Below are 23,352 nucleotides of genomic sequence, written 5' to 3'. Positions count from 1 at the left end.
GTTATGAGTCCGAGCCCCATGTTGGGTAATGAGATAATTTTTTTTGTACTGAGATAATTTAAAACAAAATCTTTAAAAAATATATCCTTTATGTTTCAAATATGAGTAATAAGAATAATACAAATAAAAAGATACTACCTTAGACTTGAGTGAATCCTGTATCACAGTGATGCCTTTGAAGTATTGTTACCAACAAAGACATATTTAGATTTACTATAATGTAAGCTCCTTCATGGCAGGGATTTTTGTTTTGTTTACAGCTGCATTCCAGCTCCAGCAGCTTTACTCTTCAAAACTTGTCACTGAATTTTCAGGTAGAAAGTCTTGTCCCATTTGAGTTTTACTTAACCATTTTTTCCTTGCTTACTATGATGAAGGAGCTTTCAACTATCATTCTAAAAGACAGACAATAGTTGTTTAAAAAGGTTTGATGATCACTAAGTGCTATTAATCAATCTCCAAGTATTTAAGAGGTAATTATGAGTAATGGTATTATAGTAATCTTCCCTCTTATCCCCAAGGGATACATTTTAAGACCTCCAGTGGATGACTGAAACCACACATAGTACCAAACCCTATATATATATCGTTTTTTTCCAATAAGTACATAACCTGTGATAAAGTTTATTATATAAATTAGATCCAGTAAGAGATTAACACTAATAATAAAATGTAACAATTATATAATAAAAATTATGTGACTGTAGTTTCTGTCAAAATATCTTTTATACTCACCCTTGTGATGATGTAAGATGATAAAATACCTACATGATGAGATATAGTAAGGTAAATGACCTAGGCCTTGTGACATAGTGTTAGGCTCCTTCTGACAATACCTTAGAAGGAGGATCATCTGCTCTGGGACAGAGATTGACCGTGGGTAACTAAAATGTGGAAAGTGAAACTATGGACAAAGGACAATGGAGGGCGGGGGGCATGACTACTTTATTTTAATTAACTTACTAATATTAGATGTTTTAGTGAAATCCTTCTTACTAAAAGGAAACAGCTATTTAAGAATCCTAAAATCTGATTTGTGTCACAAACCAAGTTGCTGACAGCAATTAAGATGAGACATTTCAACGTAGTCACTAAATGATTAATTCAGAGATTATGGAAGAAAACCTTTTTGTGTAATATTAGGATCTTATTTTTTTTAAATGATTTTATTTATTTATTCATGAGAGACACAGAGAGGAAGAGAGGCAGAGACAGAGGCAGAGGGAGAAGCAGGCCCCCTGCAAGGTGCCCGATGCAGGACTCCATCCCAGACTCTGGGATCATGCCCTGAGCCAAAGGCAGATGCTCAACTGCTGATCCACCCAGGTGTCCCCAATATTAGGATATTATTCTCAGATGAGAAATAATGGTTCAGCTTATATATGGCATGACTTAAAATTAAAAAATATATTGTTCTAATGACAATAATAAGAGGGGTGCCTCGCTGGCTCAGTTGGTAGAGCATGCAACTCTTTATCTTGGAGTCATGAATTCAAGCCCCACATTGGGCAAAGACTTCATTTCATTTATCTTTTAAAAAGATTTTATTTATTAGAGAGAGAGAGAACACGCATAAGTGTGGGGGAGGGGCACAGAGAGAGAGGGGAAGCAGCCTCCCCACTGAGGAGGGAACCTGACATGGGGCTCAATCCCAGGACCCTGAGATCATGACCTGAGACAAAACCAAGAGTCAGACGCTTAACTGACTGAGCCACCCAGGTGCTCCTAGAGTTTACTTAAAACACACACACACACACACACACACACACAGTTTTATATATATATAAAGCTTATATATATTATATATACACAAAGTTTATATATATATACATAGTTTTTATGTATAGTTTTATATATATACACAGTTTTTTATCTATATAAAGCTTATATATAATATATATAAAATGGTTAAAATGGTAAAAAATATATGTATAGATAATGGTTTAAAAATGGTTAAACTGTACTAATAAAATGGTCTTAAGTCTCTAGAATACTCTTAAGAGAATTCATTTATTTAGATAGCAAGTTATGGGGGGGGAGAAAATCTCAAGTGGACTCCCTGCTGAGCCCGTAGCCTGACTTGGGGCTCCATCCCACAACCTATGAGATCATGATGTGAGCCGAAACCAAAACCAAACGTCAGATGCTCAATTGACTAAGCCACCCAGGTTCCCCGTTTAAGGATTTATTTTTAATGATTTATGGAGATTCTCAGTGTAACTTCATTGGAGAATGCCCCATCTTTATATATAATACTTGAGTACTAGTGTTTCCAGGCTGTACTAGCTACATTTCCATTTCTTTTTAAAATTATGTCATTGTGTTAAAAAAAATGTCATTGTTGACTATTTGATGTTCTTGAAACTAATGAAAATATACATTGTAATCTTTTGATTATAAATCATACATCACTTAGACTGGTTGAAAGTATGATTTCATTGTTTTGAGTCTTTAAAAATATAACATTGGTATGCTTTTGTATTAAGGAAATTCAGTAAGTGTATCTTTGTTTATAATGTTTTGCTTTGATGAAAGCTGCTTTTTAACTTGGAGTAATTGGTATATATTTTTATTTGTTAGATTGAATTCAGAATATCCATTTTGGTCTTAAAGAGCAGAAGTGTTCAAGGGTAGCTCCCACCTACTTTAAGGATTTATTGGAGAAGAAAAGTGGGGTAAAAGAGGCTTTTTTTAGCTTCTGCCTAGGTAGGGTATTTCTTAAGTGAAATTTTATTAAATCATGTGCTTTAAATGAAATTGCTGTTTAAAATTTTTGTTTTAGGATAGTGGAGACTACCCACTTACCATGGCTGGTCCTCAGTGGAAGAAGTTCAAATCCAGCTTTTGTGAATTCATTGGCGTATTAGTACGGCAATGTCAATATAGTATCATATATGATGAGTACATGATGGATACAGTTATTTCACTTCTTACAGGATTGTCTGACTCACAAGTCAGAGCATTTCGACATACGAGCACCCTGGCAGGTCAGTATTTAGAAATTTTTTATTTGCATATTTCCTTAGATTAGAGACGAAAATGATTTTCACTAAAAGAAATGAAATAATCATTACTCAGTAATTAATTTTGCTTATGGAGTAATGACTAACAGGACCACTATCCCCTGTCCCCATGTGAATTACTGGGATTGGAATGATACTATCAGTTTTGATTCTGTGAAGGTATACTATAGTTAGTATATGGTGATTTTCTTATGTTGTCTCCATTTGATTACTATGCCACAGAAAGGGAAAGAGGTGGATAGTAATGCATTGCATCTTGAAAGAGTTTTACCAAGGATGATATTGATAGCAATTTAGGGGGAATCTTCAGTCATTTTGGATATGTAGTCCTCATGACCTTATTTTATCTCTAATATGAGCTGTCCCTCCTGGTTTGATGGTCCCTGCAGGATGACGTTTACTCTTTAACCACACCACAAAAATGGATTTTTCTTATGTTTCTGAGTAACCTTAGACTGAGCTAAATTCTTTACTTTTTGAAATGAATTATGTTTTTGAGCCTCACATAGTTCTAGGACAGTGATTTTTGATTTTGGTGTTTATAAAATCTTTTGGTTTCTCTCCTTGCTAAAGGTAAAATTGTTGATACATGATTACTGAATATGTACTGTTTGGTTTCAGCTTGATAAAATCAACTAGGCACTCAGTATTACAGTAGTATTATAAGCCTTAATGGTAGAATATATTGGTTTATAAAAATTTTTTTCATTCTCTAAGTGTGGGGATGTTTTTTCCTTTAGAATATTTTCCTGAAGAATTAAAGCTGTACTTTTGCTAAGTCCTCCATTTTCATAAAATAAATTACAGGTAATCTGGGGGAAGTGATTAGAAGAAAAAGTGCAGGCAGTCTTACTATAGGATTTTTGTTTTTAGATTGGAAGTCACAAAATATAAATGTGATCTTGTTCTATGAACAGCATTTAATGTTAACTTGGTGGCTTAAAGTAAATTAAAATAAGTATGATGGCATAAGGTGAATAGTTTTAGATCAGAGTAACAAACTAGTTTGCTGAGGGAATGAAATAGCTCTGAAGAGAAAGTTGAGAAGCCCTTTTAAAGAGACCCAATAGCCACAAATTAAGATTTGGTTTTGTGTTGTTCTCTTATGCAATGAACCAGATCTGACATACAGTCTGGAGTAAACTAAAAAGGCGTAAAATGGTGAGATGTTTCAATTAGTAAGTTTTAAATCACAGTTTTCAACGTGGATGGAACTGGAGGGTATTATGCTGAGTGAAGTAAGTCAATCGGAGAAGGACAAACAGTGTATGTTCTCATTCATTTGGGGAATATAAATAATAGTGAAAGGGAATATAAGGGAAGGGAGAAGAAATGTGTAGGAAATATCAGAAAGGGAGACAGAACATAAAGACTCCTAACTCTGGGAAACGAACTAGGGGCGGTGGAAGGGGAGGAGGGCGGGGGGGTGGGGGTGAGTGGGTGACGGGCACTGAGGGGGATACTTGACGGGGTGAGCACTGGGTGTTATTCTGTATGTTGGTAAATTGAACACCAATAAAAATTATTTTATTAAAAAAAAATAAATCACAGTTTTGTCTCAGGAGCAGGGGTTCGGTAACAGAAGGTCGGGATCTGGAGGAAGTGTAATAAAACGTACTTTATTGAGTGATACTTTTCTTTGTACTTTGACTTTTCATTTAGATCTATACTTCATAATTTCACCATTGTCTTTATGCTGGCAATATAATAGAATAAAATTAAAGGAAATCAGTAACTGATGAAATTCATTTTTACATATTGTAGTTTGATATGAAACACTCAAGCTCCCTGTACTTTTGGTAACCAAGATAGCTATGTGACTGCTGTAGGAACCAAAATTTACTGAGAAGGTGAATTATGATTTCTGACAAAGATAATTGTAGGGGACACATTTTAGAATAGTAGGATTTGAGCATAGTCTGAAGTCACATCAGTTTTGAATACTGCTTTAACTACTTAACTGTGTAATCTCAAGGAAATTATTTACTTTTTTTCTTAAAGATTTTATTTATTTATTCATGAGAGACAGAGATGGGGGGTGGGGTGGGCAGAGACCTAGGCAGAGGGAGAAGCTGGCTCCGTGCAAGGAGCCTAATGTGGGACTCGATCCCAGGATCATCCCCTGAGCCAAAGGCAAACACTCAACTGCTAAGCCACCCAGGCTTACCTCCTTTTTTTTTTTTTTTTTAAAGATTTTATTTATATTAGACAGCATGAATGAGGAGGAGGGGCAGAGGGAGAAGGAAGATTCCCCACTGAGCAGGGAGCCTGATGCAGGGCTCAATCCCAGACCCTGAGATCTTGACCCCACCTGAAGACAGGTAGTTAACCCACTGAGGCATCCAGGCTCCCCCTGAGGGAAATTTCTTAATCTCCATGGGCTTGTTTCCTCATGAATGAAGTGGAGATGACACATAACTTTGAGGGCTCTTTGTGAGGATTAGGAGGAGATAATCCACGAAAAATACTTAACATAGGTAACTGACAAAGTGAGTATTCGTTACACATTAGCTGTCATTTATTGTCATTTGTAGCAGCTGTATTTTTCTTTTCTATTAGAAGCAGAACAGCTCATCTTATTAATTTCTCTTAATTTGAGATTAAATTGTAAATTTTTGCATCTGTGAGACTAATTTAAAAATTTTCCATTTAAAAATAGCTATGAAATTGATGACCGCTTTGGTGAATGTGGCACTAAATCTTAGCATTAATATGGATAATACACAAAGACAGTATGAGGCAGAACGGAATAAAATGATTGGAAAACGAGCCAATGAGAGGCTAGAACTCCTGCTACAGAAGCGGAAAGAGGTAAACTTTTGTATTGAATATTTGAGCTGTTAATCCATGACCAACTTTGACCTTAGTTATATGTTTGCTAGTTCACCAGATAAATTTTTTGGAAAGATTTAAATTTACTATTTCAAGTTGTTTAAATATCTAGTTTTGTTGAGTATCCATGCCAACAATACCTTTTGTGAATATTTTCTTTCTGTGTAGACTAGGATTAAGAGTTCAGGGTTTTTGATAATGTCCTGGGCCAGTCAGAGAAGTTGTTTTAAGCCTTAGTATTATTCATCTCTGCCATGAAAATGTCTCTCCTAACTTCTTCCTTGAGCTTGGTGTCACAATGAATTCAAGTTTCACTTATGTGACATCACTCTGAAAAATAACTTATAGGCTATTTATGGTGTCTCAATTACTGCCCATTTTTTTGGTAGTATGGTGGCAGTTGATTAGCATGACTGACTGACCACCAGATTTAACTTTGAATGAGGAAGACATTTTTCATCCCTATGCTAAATAATACTAAATAAAAATATCTTTTTTAGAGGGGGGAGGGGCAGAGAGAATCTTTTCTAGTTTTTTTTTTTAATTATTATTATTTTCGGAGGGAAGAGAGTGAATCTTAAGCCGGTTCCACACTCAGCATGGAGCCTGATGCCGAACTCCCATCTAACAACCCTGAGATCATGACCTGAGCTGTAATTAGGAGTTGGAAGCTTAACCAACTGAGCCACTCGGGCAACCCCTAAAAAAAAATCTTCCAATGTTGTGTTTGTGACTTAAATTCTTTCATTAGTGACACAGTATTTTGCTGATATTGGTGATATTCATGTTTACTTCTAAAAGGTAGAATCTGATGTTTCAAAAATGTTAGTAATGCATTTAAGGTAATATTTGCCATGGTAATCCAGAAATTACTACTTGATTTTTGACATATTTGGGGTTGATAATAGCCATAATTTTTAGTTGGTTATTTCTGAGATAGTAAGTTTTTTAAATGCCCTGACTCAACAAAAGCCTAAAAAATCTGGTCCATATTTCCCCCCTACCTAAATTCCTCATCTTTTCGATACAGTTTGAACTGAAGAATTGACCTTTTTGCCTTTTAACTTAGTTAATAAATTTAATCGGATGATTTATTAGGTAAACATAGTGCATGTCTTACACCTTGAAGTTATGGCCCAATTCTTAAATATAAATTTAAGATTGTGAGCATAGAATGAGTGGATAAAGGTAAAAGGATTTTGAGATTAAAATTCCTGTGCAAATACAAGATATTGATACTTCTTTCTGGGTTAGAGTTAACTTTTTGATCACCTTGTACTCTGACTATTTGTGCTAATGAATATAAGAAGTGCATGCCCTTGTTAGCAAGAATATATTCATGAAAAGAAAACATTTTTACAAAATTGCAGAATATAATCTCAGAGCTGTTTGATACTTAGACTGTGAAAGATTTTTCTCCTAACTCTCAAACTCTGAAACAATTTTGTCTTAATTATCAAACTCTGAGTTGAAAATAATGGGAGTAGATAAGTAAACCAAGATTTTAGAATGTTTACTTGATTATTTAAGGTGAGTCTTGTTTTCTTCAAAAGAATTTAGCAAGGGTAACTTTTAACCAAGTTACTTTACTAAAACCTCTTTTGTTCTTGAGCAGGCACAAAAGTTAACATTACTTTTCTTTATCAGATGATAATGACCAAGATAATGAAGTATTGTTATGCTTTTTTGATGAACATATATGTTATATAATAGATGAAATGTGTTGTAATAAATAACAGATTTTTTATGTCCCTTTTTACAATGGAAATTTATGAGCCTTAGAAAAGGCTAATCTACCAGCTAAACGTTAAAAGCCAAGTCAAATATTCCAGGTATCAAGGAACTTTAGCTACCTGACCTACAACATCTGTTAATATTTCTGTGTGGTTACTGTTGTCTAATAGAATTAAGAATTAGACGTAATCACCAAAATACTGGAGAAACCTGTATTTGTACTTGTAATAACTTTTTGTATTACGTTATAATTGAAAAGAAATAATGTATTCTTTTCAGCTTCAGGAAAATCAAGATGAAATAGAAAATATGATGAATGCAATATTTAAGGGAGTGTTTGTACATAGATACCGGTAAGTCAGGACATTTTTTCTATGTCATTCTTAATTCTAATCCGGTTTGGATACTTAATGGTTTAGGCAGGATAAAATAGTGGAAAGAGCACTGGAATAAGATCAGTGTTACAAGATAAGGTCTTCCACTGAGATACTTTTGTCAGGTTATTTAACTGCTCTGAACTTGATGTTTCCTCTCTGAAAAATAGGGTAATATGCTTGACTTGCTGCCCAGCAGATGGAATCTACTGTAATTAGGAGCTAGGGTACAGAATACTTAATTGCTTTTGGATGTACTATGTTATTAAAAACTATACATGATGGTTCTGGATTCTTCTCTGCTGTTTGTTTGCATGTTAGTGGGAAAGTTTGGATACATTTAAGTATTTTCTTTTACTGTTTTGAATAAGCAGAGGAAAGAATTAGATAATCTTATCATTTCTGCTGTAACCGATTCTTTGAATGTCAGTGGTGGCATTTTTATTTCAACTTCTCCCTCACTTCTCAACTTGGCAGTTACTGAATCACTTCCTTTGTAATATCCTTTGCTCCATTCTTACCTTTTTGTTTTCTATTGTCACCATTACCTTAGTCTATCCTCTCTCATTATCATACCTAGAGATTATTGAAGTTTTCCTAAAACATTCTTTTGTTGTGCTACCCCTCTGCTTAAAAGTCTTAAATGATTCATCAGTACCTACAAGATGAATTCAAAATAATTTAGTCTGATACTTTAAATCCAAATGAAGCTTGGCCTCAATGTTATGTGTGACAAATTCTCTTCTGGAAAATTATATTCTAACCAAATAATGTGCCTGCTGTCTTCTGAACACGGCTGCCCAGCAGGTGTGAGCAGAGACTGAAATATGGCATATTCTAAAAGATGGGTATCTGATTCTGTTTGTAATTTTATGTAATTTTAAATATTTATGTGATGATAATTATGCTTTACCAAGTTATCTGTAAGCATTCAGAGGTCATGCTTCAGTTCTACCTTTCAATCCCCAGTAATCTTTAAGATAGCTATGTTCATACTAGGTATGAAGTATTTGGCGTATCTTGGATAAATCATTAATCCTGTTGTTATAGTGGGACTAATATACATAATTTTTCCTTCCTCCATACAGTGATGCAATAGCTGAAATTCGAGCTATTTGCATTGAAGAAATTGGCATTTGGATGAAAATGTATAGTGATGCCTTTCTAAATGACAGTTATTTAAAATATGTTGGCTGGACTATGCATGATAAGGTAAGATATGCCATTAAAGAATGTTACTATAGGTACATAGTCATGGCTATCTACAACTCTCATTCCTAATGAATTATCTGTGTATAGGTATACCTGGGACCACATTCCTATAGGCCTTACTCCTTTATTCTTTTTTATCTGTTCCGTGAAAACATGATCTCCTTTGCATAAAGTCCCTAGATTTTTAAAAATCTTCGTAACTGATTTAGACTTGAGTCTTGAATTACTTTTTGTAGTGAAACAAACATTAGAATCATGCTGGTGTTAGTGGTTAGGCATTTTATTAGAGCAGTAAGAGGAGTGTTCTTAAAATGTGAGTGCTATATACTTTTTAAAATGTTTCTATCTTTTCTTCTCTATTTATAAACATGTATCTTAGCCAGATTATAAATTACAACTTGGCCTCTGACATTTAAAAAAATTTTTTTTGTTATTCTACCTTTTTCTTAGGCTGTCTCTTCACTAGCATTGAAGTTCTTTGCATATATCTTTTACAAATATTACTTTCTGTAAAGGAAAACTTAATGTGAACTATGCTACTGTCATTCACAATAGTATTGCTCTGAACAAATTTTCAAAAAATTTTCATTTGACCTACAGAATTAGTAACCTCAAAGGTATTTAGTATTAAATGTATGTATTGATTCCTATTTTTGCATTATCCAAGATGAGAGGTTTTGAAAATGAGAGTTTTGAAGAGTTGTATATAGAACATTTAAAAATTTTAAAGTAGAAGATACTATATATGTCTTGAATATTCAGGTTGAAAATATGTAGAGTTTTAATGAATTTTTCTTCTCTTGCTTCATTTAGCAAGGTGAGGTAAGACTCAAATGTCTCACTGCTCTACAAGGGCTTTATTATAACAAAGAACTTAATTCCAAACTGGAGCTTTTTACCAGTCGGTTCAAGGTTAGTATTAATTACTTTAAGTTTAAAATTTATCTGTTGTTTGTAAATATTTTTCTCTTACTTTTACTTTAAAAATCCTTTTTTTTGTCCTTAGGATAGAATTGTGTCTATGACCCTTGACAAAGAATATGATGTTGCAGTACAAGCAATAAAATTACTTACTCTTGTTTTACAGTAAGTATATACTTATTGCATATTGCTAATGTCCAGATATTTAAATAATACGTTAGACTACATGGTTTAAATTTATCTGGTTCTAAATTTTAATAACTTAAGTCATGGAATTTTTACAGCTAGAAGTTTAATTTTCTCATGTAAGGTTGAGAAAATGGAAAGAGGTAACCATTAGAGTCGAATTTTAAGTGAGCTAGGAATTCATGTGTTCCCATTCTAATGGTCAGTTTCCTTTCCATCTCACTAACTTAGCTGCCTTTGAAATGAAATTAAACATTTGAGTATATTAAGTGCACTTATTATATTTTATCACACTTTTAGAAATTAGTATTTGCTGAAAATTTTCTGTAAACAATCTGAATTTAAAACATTTTGTTATATTAAAATGTAATGATGCAATTTTCTTTTTCCTTTTTAAAAAACTTACCATTTTAATTTTTTAAACTTTAAAAAATTTTTAAATTGAAATAGAGTTGGCAAATAATAGTAAATTCATTTCAGGTGTACAACATAGTGAATCAGTAATTATCTACATTATGAAATGCACACCACAATATGTGTATTATAGTATTACTGACTATATTCCATATGATGTACTTTTCATTCTTGCTACTTAATTATTTTATAACTGGAAGTTTGTACCTCTTAATTGCTTTACCCATTCCCCTACTCCCCTCCCCTTTGGTAATAGTGCATGAGACTTCCCTTTTCTCCACATTTTTGCCAACACTGTTATTTCTTGTAGTTTTGATACTAGCCATTCTGACTGGTGTGAAGTGATATCTCATTGTGGTTTTGATTTGCATTTTCTTAATGATTAGTGATGATCATCTTTTCATTTTTCTGTTGGTCATCTGTATGTCTTTGGGAAAATGTCTGTTCAAGTCCTCTGCTCAGTTTTTAACCAGATTTTTCTTTTTGATGTTGAGTTGTATGAGTTCTTTATAAATGAAAATAGTACAGAGGTTCCTCAAAAAACTAAATATAGGAATATATTAGGATTCAGTAATTCCACTTCTGAGTATTTACCTGAAGACAATGGAGATACTAATTCGAACAGATACATGCACCCCCGTATTTATTGGAGCAGTATTTACTATAGCCAAGACATAGAAGCAACATGAGTGCCCCATCAACAGATGGATAAAGATGTGCCATATGTATATTAATGGAATATTAGAAAAATTTAGTTTTAAATATATTTTAAGTGTAAAGTTTAGTGGCAATTTAGTGTGTTCACCTTCTTGTGAAGCCATCACCATTATCCATATCCAAAACTATTTTTATCATCCCATACTAAACTTTTGTACCCATTAAACACTAACTCTCCATTCCTTCCTTCCTGATCAGCCTCTGATGACCACTGTTGTACTTTTTATCTCTATGAATCTGACAATTTTAGGTAATTCATATAAGTGGAATTTTATAGTATTCATCCTTTTGTATCAGGCTTATTTTACTTAGTAGGTTCAGAGTTCATTTATGTTGTAGTATATGTATCACGTTTTTCATTTACTTTTGAGGCTCAGTAATATTCCATTGTATGTTTATACCACATTTTATTTACCCATTGATCTGTCAGTGGACATTGAGATTGTTAGCATGATCCAAATGACAATTTTGCCAAAGGATATTTTTTAAAACATAGCATGCTACTTTCTGACACTCATGGAAAAATTCATCATGTAATAATAGCCATTGAAGTTGTGATAAAAATTAATGAGTGATGGCTTGTCCAGTATCATTTTAAGTTGTATTGTAAAACCATAGTAATTTTTAAATTTTGGTACTGGTGTGTGAATAGACTGTGATTACTAGCAGAGAATAAAGAATAGAGACAAATGCAAACCAATCCAGGAACCTAGTATAGGGTGAGGGTAGCATTTCCTATAAGAAAATAAATGGTTTTTTGACAGCTAGGCTCTATTTGGAGAAAAATATTTTTTATTATTTTTTAAGATATGTATTTATTTATGAGAGACACACAGAGGCAGAGACACAGGCAGAGGGAGAAGCAGGCTCCATGCAGGGAGCCTGATGTGGGACTTGAACCCGGGACTCCAGGATCACGCCCTGAGCCAAAGGTAGACTCTCAACCACTGAGCCACCCAGGCGTCCCATATTTGGGGAAAAATTAAATTGAATTCCCATTTCATCCCTATACAAAAATAATTTCCAGATGGGTGACATATTTAAATGCAAGTAAATGAAACCATTAAAGTACTGGTGAAAACTTGGGGAAGATTAAATATTTTCATTTTATATGTAAAATGAGCAAGATCTCTCTGAACATGACATAAACCCTAGACATTAAAAAAATCTTCTAACTACATAAAAATGAAAAATGTATGACATGAAATACCATAAACTCAAAAAACCAATGACAGATTGGTCAAAATATTTTTATCATAGGAGACAGTTTCAGTAAATCAATTTGAAGAATGGAAACCCAATACTAGTCAAAAGTTAGGGAACCAGGGATGCCTTGGGTGGCTCAGTGGTTGAGCGTCTGCCTTTGGCTCAGGTGTTGATCCTAGGGTCCTGGGCTCAAATCCTGCATCGGGAGCCTGCTTCTCCCTCTACCTATGTCTCTGCCTCTCTTTCTGTGTCTTTCATGAATAAATGAATAAAATCTTAAAAATAAGTTAGGAAACCAGAACATGGACAGGAAGAAAATAAAAACTGAGGGCAGTCCGGATGGCTCAGCGGTTTAGCGCTGCCTTCCGCCCAGGTTACAGGGCGTGATCTTGGGAGTCCTGCGTCAGGCTCCCTGCATGAAGCCTGCTTCTCCCTCTGCCTGTGTCTCTGCCGATCTCTCTCTCTCTCTCTGTGTCTCTCATGAATAAATAAAATTAAAAAAAAAAAACCTGAAACATATGAAAAGATGTTTAGCCGCACTTTGAGACAGGTAGATTAAAATGAGATCATTTTTAATCTGTTGCTTGATAAAGATACAAAAGTGGTAATACACTGTGCTGTTGAAGCTGTACAAAAGCAAGTCATTAAGCACTGTGATGGGGGATTATAAATTGGTATAGCTTCTTTGGAGAAAAGTTTGGCAGTGTCTACATTCAAAATTTTAAATGCTCAACATTCTCTAACACAGCATTATTTTTGAAATAGAATTTTTAAAATAATCTAAATGGTTATAGAGGAAGAAGCAAAAAATAATATGTAAGATAATAGGTATTTTGAGCAGTCTGAATTATTGGATTTTCTTTTTTAGTTGGGCCTAAAAATTATATATACATGTTATGAAAGTATTTAAAGAATCCTGAAATAAATAAGAAAGTTATAATATTCTACATGTATTTCTGTAGTTTTTCCTCCATAATACCCTGTGGACATCATTCCTTGTTCCTAATATTTTTTGAAGGATAATAGACTCATTTATGTTGATTTAGCCATTATAAATACCTAATAAATGAAACTTGTCAAGAATATTCCATCTCAGATAATTAATATGAGTGAACTACTGCACAAATAACTAGCTATACTTTAACTGATTTGATTCAGTATATGTATTTTCATTATAATATGACACAAGTGGTTTTTCCAGTAACAATTCAGTATTGTACATAGTGTAATTTAAGTCAAAATGCTTTAGGAACTTGAAGTTTAACATTTTGGTTTTGTTTCTCTCAAAAAAAGGTAATATTTCCTTAGGCATCAGACTTTTAGAGACCGTGAGCAGAGCAAAAAACCAGAAAGGATCTGAGCTCCTCAACGAACCATCTAATATACTTCAGACTCTTTTTTCTGATGGTGGTCCTGTGGTTCTCAACTTACATATATTGCTAAAAATCTAGATTGTTTATTTCATAGCAGACTAAAAGCAAATCAGCAGGTAAAGAGGTGCCAGAGGGCAGGACCCTGAAAGCAGAGTCTATAAGGGAAGAACTCGACAAGGTTTACCCTGGGGTACTGCGGCTGATGAGCCTTAAAAATGACTTATTTACCAAGAACCTTTTATTTATTTTGTTTTTAAAAAATAAGATCGGGAAAATGAGCACTACATTTTAGGAAGATTTTTCCAATGGTAGATCGTAATTAAAGGTCTTTGGCACTTAAATCTTAGTTATTTCAAAAATCTATTTGCATTTCCTCATATGGTATTGAGTACATGGTGAATGAAATATTCATCATTGTGAAATAATTGGACTATTACCACAACATTAAAATGTACCATCTTCTTAATATTACTATGAAGTATATAGAATGTTTTCAGTGATTATTAACTCTAAGCTCTCAGAATGCTACCACTTAATTTTTTTACATTAGTTTATGTTGTTTTGTCTTCCTTTTTCTTTACCATCTTTGTCACATCACTTTTCTTCACCATGTGTTTCTGTACATTTGTATTCACTCTAATTTTACCTCCCATTGATCTTAGGTGTTAATAAAATATTCAGCTCTTTTGTCAGGGCATGGTTTTAATGACAGATGATAATCAAATAAGGTCGATTTTTTTTCTTTTTTTAAAACACAAATTAGTATAAAGTGTACTATTTTTTTTAATGTATGAGCATGGGTCATTGTATTCAATATCCTTAAAATTGAGTTGTCATTGAAACTGTTACTGTTTTTTTTTTTTTTTTTTTTTTTTTTTTTTTTAGGAGTAGTGAAGAAGTTCTTACTGCAGAAGATTGTGAAAATGTCTACCATTTGGTTTATTCAGCTCACCGGCCGGTAGCAGTAGCAGCTGGGGAATTTCTCTACAAAAAGTAAACCTACATTTTTGTTATTTTCTAAAGTATACTTTTATGACAGTAATTTATTATACCATATTCAATACTAAAATATATATAGTTCATTTAAAAAAATTATTCAGTTCTGGTCAAATACAAACTTTCATATTATACTATTTCCTTTAAAGGTTTCAATTCTCTAATTTTCTTGATTTTTAGAAGTTAAATATTTAATGAGAAATGTCTTTTTTTTTCTTTTTTTTTGAGAAATGTCTTTTAATAGTTAAAATATATAAAAACAAAATATATAAAACTATCTGTATATGATGTTGACTTTTTCCTAATTTTTCATTCTTTTATCTAATGTCAGCTTCCAGTTATTGCCCCATTATATTATTTAGTCTTACGCCTGTTATTGCTTTGCTTTAGAAAATACTAAGGGATCCCTGGGTGGCGCAGCGGTTTGGTGCCTGCCTTTGGCCCAGGGCGCGATCCTGGAGACCCGGGATCGAATCCCACATCGGGCTCCCGGTGCATGGAGCCTGCTTCTCCCTCTGCCTGTGTCTCTGCCTCTCTCTCTCTCTCTCTGTGACTATCATAAATAAATAAAAATTAAAAAAAAAATTTAAAAAATAAAAAAGAAAAGAAAATACTAAGATGTTTTGCTTCAAGTGTTTGATACAGTTTGACCTAAGAATCCCCAAAATCCTACAGTCATTTTTTTTTAATTTTTATTTATTTATGATAGTCACACAGAGAGAAAGAGAGAGAGGCAGAGACACAGGCAGAGGGAGAAGCAGGCTCCATGCACCGGGAGCCCGATGTGGGATTCGATCCCGGGTCTCCAGGATCGCGCCCTGGGCCAAAGGCAGGCGCCAAACCGCTGCGCCACCCAGGGATCCCCCTACAGTCATTTTTACGTTGCTATAACACCTCAGATTAAGTCGTGTGGATAGCCGTGTGAATATCTGACCATAGAAAACATTCAACAAATGTTATGTAATGGCTTTTAAGAAGACTAGCTTGAGCCATGTGGACTAAACTATATCTTTGTAAGATTTTATTAAAATGCCTGTTTGGGAGGGGAAAGCATTTATTAGAAAAAGTACATGCTGTACAGTGTTCATACTCCAGTTTTCTATTCACTGCTGTCCAATGATAGTTTTTTGTTATTTATTAGGAAAAACCACCATGATACCCATAGAAAGAGGCTACTAAATTCAGACTTTGAGATAATTGTGCAAGGAGGATAGAAGGAAAATACGTGTTCAGTTTTAAAGAGCTGAATATTTATGTAGATTTATGTGCATAAATGGTATGGGCTAGTGTGATACCTTTATAAAAGGAAATGGCCACCTAAGATGTAATTTTTAAAAGAAGAATCCATAACTTCATAAAATTAACCTGAGAAGTTAATTTAAGAGGTCTTAGAAGTACCATTAAGTATAAAATAAAAAATGTTTATAGCAATTATTTACTTGGGTATCATGTTGGAGCATACTCTACCTACCCAGGTCACATTTACTCTCCTTTGTTAGATGCTTAAATAATGAATCCAAACAGTTTTTAAAATTAGGAAATATGATTTTTTTTTGTTTTAAAAGTAATTATTTTCATTGGTCATAGGCTCTTCAGTCGTAGAGATCCAGAGGAGGATGGAATGATGAAAAGAAGGGGACGACAAGGTCCAAATGCCAACCTTGTTAAGACATTGGTTTTTTTCTTTCTGGAAAGTGAGGTTAGTTGATGTGTTGTACATTTTATACTTATGTTAAAAACAAATTGGAGAAGGAGTTGAAATGATGTACATCTGAAAATCTTCCATGTATCACAGTAAATCTTGGATATAGAATAGAGTTGTGCCCATTGCACAAAATAAAAAAAAAAAACTTCCTACTTTTAGTAAGATGTTCAAATAAAGGATTTATGTATAGTACCAAGAGTATGAATTTTGGAGTCAGAAAGACCTGGTTACCAACTGGGCTTTTCTAATTTATTATTTGTGTAACTGGTTTAGTTACTTAATTTTTCTAAGCCTCATTTTCCTTGTAGAAATGTGGGTAATAATTTTTTAGGTAATATTGAACTAATCCATGTAAAAATTCTTTTTATTTATTCATGTAAAACTCTTAATACAGACCTTGCACTTTTTTCTCAGTATTTGGTACCTGCTTTATTATTTTTGTTATAGAAAGGGATTTAGATTTAGCATCTGCTCTTTTAGGTCTCCCTCAGATTGATAATCTGCCTGTTACCAGAATTTCAGAGGATATAACATACATTTTTGGCGTTCATATTATGTATTATTAAGTTACATTTTAGGGTCTTTAGATTTTTTTTATTTTTTCTGTATTTAGAAATACATTTGGTTTTTGCATATTGACTTCATCTTTAACTTTACTAAACTCCCTTATTTTAGTAAATTTTAAATAGATTCCTTGGGATTCTCTGTTATTTGCAGATAACAATAGGTTTACTTCTTCCTTTACTACATTTATGCCATTTTTCCCCTGGCCTTATTGAACTAGTTAGGACATCCAGGAAGATGTTGAATAGAAGTGGTGAGAGTAGACATCTTGGGATTGTTCCTGATCTTAAGGGGAAAAATATCCAGTATTTGTATATTCTGTTATTAGTTATAGGTTACATGTAGTTGTTTATGTTTAGGATGTTTACTTCTATACCTTTTGCTGAGTTTTATCATCCATCTAACAAGAATGGATGTTGAATTCTCTCCAGTGCTTTTCCTGAGATGATTATTTTATTGTATCTTTCATTATGTTACTATTTGAATTATGTTGGTTTTTTGAATGTTAAACCAACCTTGAATTCCTAGCATAAAACCTAATTAGTCATGATCTATTTATTATCCTTTTTATATATTGCTGGTATCACTTTGCTAGTTTTTTGAGGATATTCCCTATTCCCTCTATGTTCATGTTAGTGTTGGTCTATGTATTTTTTTATTTGTAATGTCTTTGATAGGTTTTGGTATCATTGTAATGATAGTCTCCTTAATTTGGGAAGCTGTAGGGTCTGTTAAGCGAAGAGAAATAATATGCTTTATGTTGAACTGTTAAGTACACATTTTTTATGTTAAAGTACCCATTATCATTTCCATTATATTAAATTCATAGTGTATGAATTGGTTAACTGAATGTGGTTAACTTATATAATATTGCATCCAAATAGGCACTAAATATACATGCATATACTCTTTTCAGAATTAATTTTATTAGCTTTTGTAATGACTGTTATGACAACTGTTTAATGATACTACCTAACTAGGTTTACTTAGCAAGCTCAGGCAGATTCTTTGTCCTTTTTTTCATTTGACCTCAAAAACCAGATAGCTGTTTGAGTTTGTACATGGTGCCATCAAAGCTTCCATTCTTTTGAGTTTAGACTAGTATGCTATTTGTCTAAGAGCACATTGCTCTTTTTAAATTTTAGTTGCATGAGCATGCAGCATACCTTGTGGATAGCATGTGGGACTGTGCTACCGAGCTACTGAAAGACTGGGAATGTATGAATAGCTTGTTGCTGGAGGAGCCACTTAGTGGAGAAGAAGGTAAGTGGGTGTTTAATTATGGTATTTTTTGTTGTCTAGTCAGTTTTGAAAATAGATTTTACTTATTCCATTTGTTTAACTTTAATAGTAAAACGTAATTGAGTGCTTGCTTCAGCAGCACATATACTAAAAAGTAATTGAGAGGCACCCGGGTGGCTCACTCGGGCGTCTGACTCTTGATTTCAGTGTGGGTCATGAACTCAGGGTCATGAGATTGGGCACTGCGCTGGGCACAGAATCTGCTTGAGATTCTCACCCCCTCCCTTTCTCTCTGCCCCTCCCTTTGTCTCTGCCCCTCCCCTGCTTGGGTGTTCTCTAAGTAAATAAATAAATCTTTTAAAAAAGTAATTGAAAATCTTTGAATAATTTTGTTTTCGAATTTTGTACATGAATATTATAATAAAGAAAGATGTAGTTGCTATCAACATCGAATTAAATTTTTTTTCGATATATGTCTTCATACTTTCTTTGGGTAAATGGAGGACCAATGGTACACAGATTTGTACTGTTGAGTAAAGTTTAACTAGTTCTAATCCTTTCTGTGATGCAGTAATGGGATTTTCTTTATTACATTTGGTCAGTTTCTATCAAAGACAAAAGGATTGTTATGTAATACTTATAAGTGGCATATAGGGAAAAGATATAGGTTAATTCTTTATGATTTTTTTTCAGCACTAACAGACAGACAAGAGAGTGCTCTGATTGAGATAATGCTTTGTACCATTAGACAAGCAGCTGAATGTCATCCTCCTGTGGGAAGAGGGACAGGAAAAAGGGTATGTTGGTATAGTTTCAGTATTCTAAAGTATGTTTCTCCTTTTTTGATACCATTTAAAATATTCTTGGTTGTAACTATAGAGCCAAGTATTTGAATCTTAACGTTTTGATTTTCAAAACAAAATCTTTACTAATACATATGTGTTAGAAGTAAATTTTAAAGCATTAGCAATTTGGGAAATATGAGTTCCTTCTATGAGATACTTTGTTACTACAAGAGATAAAGTGACTGTCTTGTATTTTGCTTTATTTATAGATTTGCTTTTTTTCTTTGAATAAAAATTAGACATTAAAACATCATTCATTAAAATTAAGAAATCCATATTTCTTTGGATTATATTGTAGTGCATCACTGCGAAGTTCACATATATTTGCATTATAGACTAAAAATCCACAGCCTTTTAAACTTTTTTGATCACAAGGCACAAAAATACATGTTTTGTTACATATATAACATGTATAACTGAAACAAAACTTGTTCAAACAATACAGTATGTGACAATTCTGTTTTCTGTTTTTTTTTTTTCTTCTTTTTCTAATTGATGATAGAATTCATGCTATCATGAGTGAATTCGTGTTGAATTCATAACCGATGGATCATGGCCCACACTTAAGAGTGGGCTGAAATGCTACTTAATCCCATTATTATATAAGCTTCTAAACTACACTTCCTATTCCTAACTGCTCTTTATTTGTCTAATGGTAGATTTGATTAGTCTAATTGAGTATTGATCTTGCCTCTAGAAATATTCATAGTTTTTTGTTGTTATTTTAGGTGGTTTTTAAAAAAATATTGTGCAAATTACTCTCTGTCATTCTTGGGTTTCAAGTTTTATAGTAAAAATTTTAGTATCCATCATTTAAAATATAGTTTCATTACTTACTTTGTATGTCTTAGCTTAAACTTTGAGCACCTACCAATGTTAATAGGTTTAATAAATACTTGAAAGCATTGTGTTACTTCAGGTGCTGACAGCAAAGGAGAAGAAGACCCAGTTGGATGACAGGACAAAAATCACTGAACTTTTTGCTGTGGCCCTTCCTCAGTTATTAGCTAAGGTAAGTTTGTATAATAGAAGAGTATTTGCAAGAAATTGCAGATTTTGTTTGGAAATGTCAAACATTTTTATCATGTTTACTTAACATTATTGTGATATTTTGACATGATTTTTTTTTTATTTCAAAGTACTCCGTAGATGCAGAAAAGGTGACTAACTTGTTGCAGTTGCCTCAGTATTTTGATTTGGAGATATATACCACTGGACGATTAGAAAAGGTATAGTGTATTCTCTGTATAAAAACACCTTGAAGAAAAACTAGCATTTTAGTTCATCTTCTAACCCTGTTTGTGTATATTTTTGGAACTTCTAATGTTAAAGGAAACTACTACATTTTATATATCTTCTTCATTTTTTATAAGTTGGATTTGTAGTGAGGCTTCCCTCTGATTCATGGCATAGCCATGCTCTCATTCCTAGCCAGTATGTGACTGTATCTGAGAGATTTATGGAGATTGAAGGTAGATAACTGGCTAATAACAGTAAAACAAAAACAGGTAATGTTTATTGAATACTTTTACTACGTTTCAGCAACTATTAAAATTTCTTTGTATTAAAATTCTCAACAAAAGCCTATGAGGTAGGTAATATTATTCCCATTAAAGCTGAGGATAGAAGTATGGGTGGGTCAGTTTATTTACGATAAGTAGGAAAATACATCAAAATATATGCCCTACTTGTTGTAGAGTTACTATTTTTTAAGCTTTTCACTGCAATAGTGTAGTCTTTCTGTCCCTATTATGTACCTTAGTTTTTTTTTAATGAAAAATAACTTTGATTTTGCAGCATTTGGATGCCTTATTACGACAGATCCGGAATATCGTAGAGAAGCACACAGATACAGATGTTTTGGAAGCATGTTCTAAAACTTACCATGCACTCTGTAATGAAGAGTTCACAATCTTCAACAGGGTAGATATTTCAAGAAGTCAACTGATAGATGAGTTGGCAGATAAATTTAACCGGCTTCTTGAAGATTTTCTGCAAGAGGTATATATTACAAGTATTTTGTCAGTTGGGTCCCTCTCCTTCAGTAACTGAATTAGTCACACCAGTCCTGGTGATAGTCCCAGCAGTATGTTGAAAAATTTCAGACTTTGTCTTTGATTCATCATGCTACTGTTAATCCTCCACCAAAATGGTAAGGTGGTAAGAATCTGTGACTTGGAGAAGTTGAAAGCGAAACTAATATCCGTTTCCCTCTGTTTTTTTCAATTTTAAAGAAATTTCAGAAGTTACCAGGGTTTTGCTGAACTAGAGGCTATTAGGCAACATGGTATAAATGGAACAGAAAAGGAGAGCTAGACTATGACCATATAGCTTCAAAAAGTAGGCTGTTTCTTAGTGTTAGTAAGGAAAGGTAATTAATGATCTTTCATACTGTAAAGCCTTGATAAATTGGTGTTATAGTCCCTGTTGATTTTGGGGTTTCCGATGTTCTATTTCCAAAGAAAGTACAGCATTCAAAAACACTTCTAGGATTTTTTAAAACTTTTATCTTTTCTGGAAATATGTACTTAAAACAATTTAATTGACGTGTATAAAGTGAAGTCATAATTCTCATATCACTGCATTTAGCCTTTTCCACATCAATTTTGTCATTAATGTTGCAGAAGTCATATGGACTTTGTAATTTTTCAGTTTTCTTGTTTAACACCTATTTCTGTAGCTTTCTTCTTTTTTCTTTTTTTTCTTTCTTTTGTGTGTGTAACATTCCATGCTTACTAAGTTTTGCTTAACTGGAGGTTTGTGCAAATAAGTTAATGGACAGCGATCACATTCTTAAAAAATTTAATGGCCCTACTCTTGGCTATATATGATTGTGATTAGTACGAGGTAATTTAAAATCAAGCAATGGCTTAAGTTTAATTATGCTGAAAAATCAAAGTTTAGAAATAAGCATTTTTTGGGAGACTTGGGGTCTAGTACAGTATGTTTGATAGTGTTTAAAAAATTTATGTTTCATGCAGTAAGACTCATAGAATTTTCAAAAATTTAAGTTACTCTCAATTGGAAAATTGATACCCGGGGATCGGTGGCTCAGCGGTTCAGCGCCTGCCTTCGGCCTAGGGCATGATGCTGGAGTCCCAGGATTGAGTCCCACATCAGGCTACCTGCATGGAACCTGCTTCTCCCTCTGCCTGTGTCTCTGCCTGCACCTCTGCGTGTGTGTGTGTGTGTGTGTGTGTGTCTCATGAATAAATAAATCTTAAAAAAAGAAATTTGATGCCCAGAAAGGACTACCACATATCTAGTCTTTATTCAGAAGGTTTTTCCCAGGTTGTTATTGGTCTGATATATCTTTGTTGAGCACTATTTTGTTCATTTAGGTTTTATCTTTTAGGTCTTTATGATCTCTCACTTGTCCTTTACTATATTTTTCTGTATTGTCCTAATGCATTTTTTACTATGAAAGTAAATGTCTTCATAGGTTAGTGTCAGGATTACTTTAAGGGAGAGAGGAGATTGTCATTCAGTGTTTCTCTCTTGGGTGTAATGTACCCATGATAACAACTCTGTTGACTCATTACTTGGGCCATATTACTTTAAATTTGGACAGATGTAGATATTGAATGGCAAAGTTAATTTGTGGTGTTAAGTGATTCTTCTCAAGGTGGTATCATCAATGTGATAGCCTAAGATTTTTCACTTTGGTGGTTATTGAGATTTAATATTGTATATAATTAATTTTCATAGGGCGAAGAACCTGATGAAGATGATGCATATCAGGTATTGTCAACATTGAAGAGAATCACTGCTTTTCATAAGTAAGTTCAATTTTAAGGTTTCTGATTCCTTGCATGTTTTAGGGTTATAATATTATTAGATTCTGGTAGATTTCTTGTGCTTTTATGTAAAAAGTAGTTGATAGAGTCATGTTTTGAATTGGGGAATAATTGACAAATTATCAACCAGCATACTTTTTAAAAAATACAATTTTGTTGTTGTTATGGGTGCATGTTACAGAGTTTTCTATATTTACTTTGATAGCATTTT

The 23,352-nt window shown here is 33.3% G+C and overlaps 1 protein-coding gene across 15 annotated transcripts in view; it reads left to right on the top strand.

Annotated features, from left to right (window-relative positions):
- Window positions 1-23,352, top strand: part of STAG2 (STAG2 cohesin complex component) — a 136,481-nt gene that overhangs the window by 78,616 nt on the left and 34,513 nt on the right. For all 15 annotated transcript variants that reach the window (XM_077887760.1, XM_077887750.1, XM_077887755.1 and 12 more), the window contains 14 exons: window positions 2,783-2,987; window positions 5,683-5,834; window positions 7,869-7,942; window positions 9,052-9,175; window positions 9,989-10,087; window positions 10,182-10,261; window positions 14,878-14,985; window positions 16,576-16,687; window positions 18,403-18,520; window positions 19,193-19,296; window positions 20,264-20,356; window positions 20,484-20,573; window positions 21,142-21,345; window positions 23,053-23,123. In XM_077887760.1, coding sequence (XP_077743886.1) covers window positions 2,783-2,987; window positions 5,683-5,834; window positions 7,869-7,942; window positions 9,052-9,175; window positions 9,989-10,087; window positions 10,182-10,261; window positions 14,878-14,985; window positions 16,576-16,687; window positions 18,403-18,520; window positions 19,193-19,296; window positions 20,264-20,356; window positions 20,484-20,573; window positions 21,142-21,345; window positions 23,053-23,123 — 1,634 coding nt within the window. The remainder of the gene's footprint in view (window positions 1-2,782; window positions 2,988-5,682; window positions 5,835-7,868; window positions 7,943-9,051; window positions 9,176-9,988; window positions 10,088-10,181; window positions 10,262-14,877; window positions 14,986-16,575; window positions 16,688-18,402; window positions 18,521-19,192; window positions 19,297-20,263; window positions 20,357-20,483; window positions 20,574-21,141; window positions 21,346-23,052; window positions 23,124-23,352) is intronic.

The sequence above is a fragment of the Canis aureus genome, chromosome X (assembly GCF_053574225.1).
Source record: "Canis aureus isolate CA01 chromosome X, VMU_Caureus_v.1.0, whole genome shotgun sequence".
NCBI classification, from domain to species: domain Eukaryota; kingdom Metazoa; phylum Chordata; class Mammalia; order Carnivora; family Canidae; genus Canis; species Canis aureus.
This window is presented reverse-complemented; position numbering and strand designations above follow the sequence as displayed.